Raw genomic sequence first — 7,576 nt, forward strand, 5'->3', positions numbered from 1 at the left:
ATGGTCTTCTGCCTGGCACCCGCGATGCTGCTGCTGCTTCTGGGTAAGTGGCCACCTCCTTCCGCAGACCCCTGAACTCCTGGCCTCTCTGACCGATCTTCAGGGACAGAGTGAGGGGGCAAGAGGGCGATTCTGGGAAAAGAACCGCAGGAAGGGGCACCAACAAGAGACCTGTGCAAGGGGTGTGCATGCGGACACCTGGTGGCCGCAGCGCAACACTTGCCTTTGGGCTCTGCGGAGCACAACCCGCCCCCAAGTCCCGTCTTTGTACTCCTGCCCCAGACACTTGCTTTTTCCTATTGGGTCCCCTCTCCCACCTCTCTTTCCTTTCCCCAACCCCTCCCTTCCATCTGCAGTCTTGGAGCTTCACACTCGTTCCTTGCCCTGCATCTTCAGGGTCTCTGTGCCACGCATCTGCTGTTCCACCTGCTTGGCTTCCCTTCCCCAGCTGGGGTATTGTGGAGGGAGGGGTCACTACCAGGTGGAGGGAGGTGGGGAGAATGGAATCTGGCAAAGGTTTAAGGCAGATGAGATATTGGGGCTGAGATGTGCTTTTTGAGGGTAACGATGAGGCAAGGGTACTACTTACTGGCAGAGGGAGACCAAGACCTTAGGTGACACTAAGTGCTGTTGTGTGTGGCTGAGGCCTGGGGATGTGAGGGGGCTTGGCTGGGAGAGGAGGGCAAAGTTTGCCTGCTGCTCCTGGCATCCTGGAGATGAGAGAAGGGGAGGGAAGGGGAGGGAAGGAAACAGGAAGGAAGGGCTCCCCCTCTCATGTCTACCCTCTCCACTTACTTACTAATTCTAAGCCCTCGGGATCTGTTCTTTCTACCTGTGGAGCAGACGTGCTGGAATCACAGCAAGAATCACCATGGCTCCCACCATCCAATCCATGGATCCTGAAAGAGGAGGCCAGTGCCAGATAGGGGCCCGGCTCCCAGACCTGAGGCCGGGGCCACCTCCCTCCCTCCACAAACCCAGCGAGATGGATGTGGGGCCAGGCTGGAAAATTTTTACCTAGACTGGAGTGGCTCCCAGGGGCTGAGAGCCCCGTGGGGCATGGGTAGCCCGTTCTTTTGGTGACCTGGGTCCTGGGAAAGGGCTGCCAAGTCCCGACTTCCGAGACCCTGGCTTGGTGGCCAGCAGAGTGCCACTTGTCATGGCCTTGAGGCTCAGGACAGCTCTGTGGTCTGACAAGAGGGGCTTCTCTGGAATCCACACTCTGGCAGCCAGGCCTAAGTGGGCCTTCCAGGGACCAGAGCCCTTTCAGGGAATCCCTCTTTTGCCTGGCTGGTGGGGAGTGGAGGGACTGGGGGAAGCCAGAGCCCTCACGGGCCAGCAGGGGTTAGTTAGATGGGCGAGAAGGGAGCATCAGAAGGGAATTGAGGCGGGGAGACACCCGCGGTAAGGCACAGAAGGAGGCGCATGAGAAGGTCTGGAAGCAGGGAGCATCAGACACCTATAGACTCACTCGAAGGCTCACCGTGGGGAAGGGAGGAGTAGAGAAAAGGGAGAAAGCTCAGGTGTCCCAGAGTGTCAGAGGAGCAGCCACTGCCTTCAACGCCATTTCTGATAAATGTCCTTTAGCCAAGTGTCCAGAAGTCTTGCTCTGTTTCCAGTGTCAGGTGGACACCCCTTTGAACGGGTGTGGCCATTCTGGGGAAGGAGTGGTACCTGGGCCTCAGCCCCTGGGGGAAGCCAGGCCTTGGCGCGTCCCATCCATCCCTGACGTGTTGCAGGACTCCCCAGAGCCCACCGCCGCCCATCCCCGCGGCAGAAGGCCAGTCAGTGCCAGGCGGTCACGCCTCCGAACCACACTCTGCCCCTTTGGGCTCCTAGCGCCCTGCATCTTCAGAAGGCGTGGCCAGAGGGCGGAGGTGAAGTGCACTGATAAGGGCTCAGCGAGAACAGCAGCTGACCGCTCCTCCACTAGGGTCGCCGAGTTCGGCCGGACGGAACCGATGCTTGGATGCGGCCGAGGCGTGCACGGCTGATGCGCGGTGCCAGCGGCTGCGCACCGAGTACGTGGCGCAGTGCCTGGGTCGGGCCGCGGCTGGGGGCTGCCCCCAGGCCCGCTGCCGCCGCGCCCTGCGCCGCTTCTTCGCCCGCGGGCCACCAGCTCTCACCCACGCGCTGCTTTTCTGCTCGTGCGTCAACGCCGCGTGCGCCGAGCGCAGGCGCCAGACCTTCGTGCCCGCCTGCGCCTTCTCGGGGCCCGGCCCGGCACCGCCCTCCTGCCTCGCACCCTTAGACGCCTGCGAGCACAGCCGGGTCTGCAGGTGCGGGCACTAGGTGGAATAAGACGGCGGCCGGGCGGGTCTGGTTCCCGGGGTGCCGGCAGGGTGTGGGAGGGAGCGGGGTAGGTCTGCAGGTGTGAGAGGGGTGTGGGGAGCAGCCGGGCGGAGACTGGGCGGGGCAGGGCGGGGCCTCCCGCTCACGGCCCTCCCGCCGCGCCGCGCAGGCCCCGCCTCTTGGCCTTCCAGGCCTCCTGTGCTCCCGCCCCCAGCGCCCCCGACGGCTGCCTGCAGGACCAAGCCCCGCGCTGCCTGCGCGCCTTCGCGGGCCTCGTAGGTACGCACTGCGGGGACCCGGGCGCGGGCGGGGGTCTCCCGGGGATGCCTGCGCCTGAGTGGGCCGATTACCCCGTCTTCGGGGTCCCCGCAGGCACCGCCATCACCCCCAACTACGTGGACAACGCGAGTGCGCGCGTGGCGCCCTGGTGCGACTGCGGAGCCAGCGGAAACCGGCGTGAGGAGTGCGAAGCCTTCCGGGGGCTCTTCACCAGGAACCGCTGCTTGGGTGAGGGGCCCTCGGCGGGGCGGCGCAGACTTGCCCCTTCCCAAGTTTAGAGGTGAGGAAACGGAGGCCGTTTGCAGCAGTCACGCAGCTGCACACCCCTATGCTGCTGACTCGCCCCTGAATAAACCCTTACCCAGTTGTCTCGAAGACAAGGTCACAGACGAAGGTAGAATTTTAGTGATGACTAGGCTGGTGACCCTTCAGGCCGGAGGGAGGAGGCAGTCAAAACAAGTTTCAGAGCTCCTGTAATGGAACGAAGAGAAATTCCTGCTTCTGCCACTTCTGAGGTGGTTCCCCCCTACTCCGGGAATGCCAACGCCTCCACTGATGATCTTGCCTTTTGGGTCTGAATAACTGGGTGGCCTGAGTGTGAAGTCCGATTCTGCCACTTACCAGCCTAGAGTTAGTTAGTTATCTTCCCTGTCCTCTTGTGCCCATCTATAATATGGGGGCTGATAATTGTCACCCTTGTGAGGACGACAGTTTGCAAGGCACTATTAGCACAGGTGTCTCTATTTTGTTATTCCTTGTCATGCACCTTCCATTCCAGAAGCCAGTCCCTGCAGACGTCCTATCCACCCATCCCACTGCAGGATGCCAGAGGTCTCTGTCCCAGAGGAACTGAGCCTTGTGCTAGGGTTTCCCAGCCAAGCCCACATTGGGTCCCTTCCTTCCATAGATGGTGCCATACAGGCCTTTGATGGTGGGTGGCCAGTAATCCTGCAGGACCAGCTAGATGTCCACCAGGACCCCGAGAATAGCCTCCTGCAAGTAGGTGTAAGGGAGGGGATGGTGAGCTGGTGGGCCTAAATGGAGGCATGAATGGCCTGGGATGGGGGTGGTGGAGGCAGACAGCAGAACCCAGCTTCTGCCTCAAGTCCACATTGTCCTTGCACCCCAAAGGTGTCCTCCACAGATGGGCTCCTGGTTGGGAGCTCCCTGCTCCCCATGCTCCCTGTCCTGGCTCTCCAGCCCCTGCTCTGACTAGGACAGCAGACCTTGGACAACATCACTGTCCCATCCTGCCTGGGGTACAGGGCCACATCTGCACCCTACTGCCCCACTGAAGTTGGACTGGTGTGCCTCCCAAGCTAGCCCCAGTGCTCTCAGCCCACTGCCCTTTTTAGGTCTGCACACCCTGTGTGCCTGTCCCCTAGAGTGAGGGATGTGGGTTGAGGGTCTGATGCAAAGCCCCTGGTTTCCCTTTTTGTGGGTTTCTTGGTTATAGGTCCCTTTCTCCACTGACCTTGGAACAGTTGGGTTCTCCCACAAGATAGGGATGGGGGGGGGGTCACCTGTGTTGCTGAGGCCTCACTGGGACTCCAGATCACCTAGAGGTCAGAAACCATCCAGATTCCCAGAATTCTAAGAGATTTCATTAGCTTCTTCAAACATAACGTGCCCTAAGGAGTACATCTGAACAGACGTTTAGGCAAAACTTTTAACACTGCAGCCTTTCATGGCACTGTCCTAGTGAGGCACCCCCCCATCATGATAGCCACCTATGCCCCATGACTTATGTTGGCAAAGTTCTTTCCATCCATGATATGCTGCTTGGTGGGCACCACCTGGAGTGAGAGTCCAGTCCCCTGCATTGCACTGGTTGTATAGCCATCTTCCCCATGGCTTAACCTAGCACTATGAATGACATCCAAAGCTCAATAAACCACATGCACTGAGACTGGCCTTACTTTCATGTGATCTGTCTTGGGAGCCTGGAGACCAAGGTCAGCCACAGGGTATGCCTCTGCTGGTCTGTGACTTCAGATGTCCTCAGAAACAATCTGGACTACATTTGCTCACCTATGGATGCCAAACTGAATCAACTATTAGATCCTAGTGGCAGAAATTTCTGTTGACTTGTCTTCTCTGCTCGTACTCAGATACTGAAAACTACATTTCCCAGCTAGGAGGTGGTCATGTGGCACAGTCCTGGCCGTAAGTGGAGCCACAGGTGAGGAGGCTTCCAGGGGAGCTCTTGAAACGGAACTGATTTGTTGACTGGTCCCTTCAGCCTTTAGCATCCTCTCCCTTCTTCCCCAGAACTTGATGACAGTGCCTGGGGACATTGGTGCCATTTTGAAAATGAAGCCACATGACATTGTGGAGTCACTGTACCAGCCCCCATCTGCCTCCCTCTAGACTTCACTGTATGAGAAAAATACCTTTAGTTTGTTTAAGCCAATTTCTCCACAGACATCTGTTATTTGCAGCCAAACGTAGTCTCTGATTGTTACTACCATCTCTGGGGTGCCATGGAGTCCCAGGATCACTTAGGGGACCCCCTCCTCAGTGTGCACAGAGCCCAGACCTGACAGACAACTTCAGAGTGGTGCTAATTGCTTTTTTGTTTCCACATATTCTGCCTGCTTCTGTCCATATGAAGAGTCGAATTCTTTGCTGGAGCTTAGGGAAATTTATCATAGAAGTTTTCACAAGTACCCATGTGTGGACCCAGCATATGCCAAGTGATTGTGTTGATTTGCAGTTCTGCAAAGGTGTTTGGGGAGGAGAAGGCAGAACAATGGGGGACAAATACTAAGCCTTCTGCCCACTTCCTTCTTCCTCAAGAGCTTGGAGACTCCTGATGAGTTAAGGGTTACAGAGTCTCTGGCCTGCTCCTTCTCAAACCCTGAGTCTTGTCAGGGGCCGTGAAACAGATTGAAGTGCATGTTGTTGGTGCCTTGCTCAGAGCCCTCTCTGGCCAAGCTGCTGGGGAATGTTGGATGTTAACACAGCTCACAGTTGTTCCCTTCTCTAGAAGAAATGCCTGTAGGGTTATATTCTGTTCTGTAAGGTGGACGGCAGCCTTGGGGTGGGGGGACAATTCTGTGCAACATTCATGCCCCAGAACTCCCTGTGGGGGATCAGGCTGAAGCTAGATCCTAGCTGAGACCACATCCTAACTTAGTGCTTTCCCCTGCCTGCTCCTGCCTCCCTTAGAGGTTCCCCTGAAGGTACTCACTCTGATAAATCATGGCCTGAGAATTCCCAACTTAGGCTCAACTTCTGGAGAACATCACCTAAGACACAAGGCTTAAGCACGGATCACAACAAAGCCCAGGCTTTGGGCTGTCCTGACCAGAAAAAGAGCCACTGGTTCTGAGACCGTATGTTTAGCAATCACAACAAACCCACATACACCACACGTGGCAGCTATCAACCAGCCTTCCAGCTTCAGCCAGTAATCTTATTGGAACCAAACACAAATCAAACCTGCTTGGGTATATACCTGAGCAATCTGGGCATCAGGCACAGCTGTCTCCAGGGTTTCAAGTGATGGTGCACTTGTTGGTCTGTGCATAGCTTCCCTTTGTAGTCAGGCAGGCTCTCACTGCAGGGTGGGTAAGAATGCCATCAGCAGCTGCAGATCTAGTCTCTCCTTTTAGGAATCTCAGCAGAGAAAGGTACCTCTTTTACCCATCATTCATGGACTGAGCCAGGCAGGACCTTGGTGGGCCCAGTGTCGGTTATAAGCCCCTTCCAGTGGCTGGGGAGTGACATCAGCCCACAAAGATCACATGAAATGGGAAGCACAGTTCTCTAAGGGGGGGACGGGGGTGGGGGTGGGGAAGGAGGAGTGTTGGGCAGAGTGAAGCTCAGAGTCCACCCTGTTTATGAAGAAGGAATGTTCTCGACCATCTTCACCTGCATGGGAACGCGCACCTATATATGGGCTGGGGAGAGACGGGGTGTTTGTGTGTGCTCAGAGCTGAGGCAGAGCAGTCTATTCACCAAGACTGCATATGGTGATCTAAATGGAGGATTAAATATCTGCTAAATGACTGGCTGTATGTGAGTGTGTGTTAAACTGTGTCACTTCATTTTTGTTAAGTTTTTAAAAATGTAAGTAACCTTGGGGCGCCTGGGTGACTCAGTTGGTAAGCGTCCGACTTCGACTCCGGTCATGAACTCCTGGTTCATGAGTTCGAGCCCCCACGTCGGGCTCTGTGCTGACAGTGCAGAGCCTGGAGCCTGCTTCGGATTCTGTGTGTCTCTCTCTCTGCCCCTCCCCTGCTCATACTCTGTCTCTCTCTCTCAAAAATAAACAAAACATTAAAAAAATCCTTTAAAAATAAAAGTAATCTCTACATTGCATATGGGGCTCGAACTCACAACCCCAAGATTGAGAGTCACATGCTCGCCTGACTAGGCCAGCCAGGTGCCCCTATCACTTCATTTTTTTCACTCAGACAATTAGAGTAAAATACAGGCACACACACCTTTTGGAAGACTGGGAAGATAAAAAAGAGCAGAACCTCGTTGCAAACATGGCACTGTTCCACGGAAGCTGGCGGTCTTCCTTCGGTACTTCTCCCCAACTCAGGCACAGCCTTTAAGCAAATGGAGCCGCTTTAACATCAGACAATGTGCTTTGGAAAAGAGGCTTCCTAACTGGGTGCAGTGGGAAAATGGAAGGTCACGGGGTTCCTGCTGCCTGGCTGTCTGTTCTTCCTCAGAGTGAAGATTCCCTTGTGGGAGGCTTGAGGCCATTTGGCGCATGGACCCAGGCAGCTCTGAAGAGAGAAGCCAAGAGGAGGGGACCAGGCGCTGTGGCTTACAAAGGTCACCATCTTGCCACCTCTGGGCCAGTAGACTTTCCAAGGGTTTTGTTGCTGTAAGGGGCTGAATGGTGGCTCCAAAGATACATCTGCATCCTAAGCCCTGGAACCTGTGAACGTTACCTTAGATGCAGGCTAAAGAGTGAAAGTTACCTAATATAGCAAAAGACGTGATTAAGAATCTGGACAGAAGGTGCTTATCTGGGATTATCAGA

At 55.7% G+C, this 7,576-nt stretch overlaps 1 protein-coding gene across 1 annotated transcript; it reads left to right on the forward strand.

The window, feature by feature from the left end:
- Nucleotides 1–4,480, forward strand: GFRA4 (GDNF family receptor alpha 4). The gene is made up of 6 exons (XM_025932534.2): nt 1–43; nt 1,934–2,279; nt 2,462–2,571; nt 2,665–2,799; nt 3,479–3,570; nt 3,703–4,480. The coding sequence occupies exons 1-6, from the start codon at nt 1–3 to the stop codon at nt 3,781–3,783; spliced, it is 807 nt and encodes a 268-aa protein (XP_025788319.1). The 3' UTR covers nt 3,784–4,480.
- The last annotated feature ends 3,096 nt before the right edge of the window (nt 4,481–7,576 follow it).

Source organism: Puma concolor, chromosome A3, assembly GCF_028749965.1.
Source record: "Puma concolor isolate L17-30 chromosome A3, mPumCon1.1.hap2, whole genome shotgun sequence".
In the NCBI taxonomy this organism is placed as follows: Eukaryota; Metazoa; Chordata; class Mammalia; order Carnivora; family Felidae; genus Puma; species Puma concolor.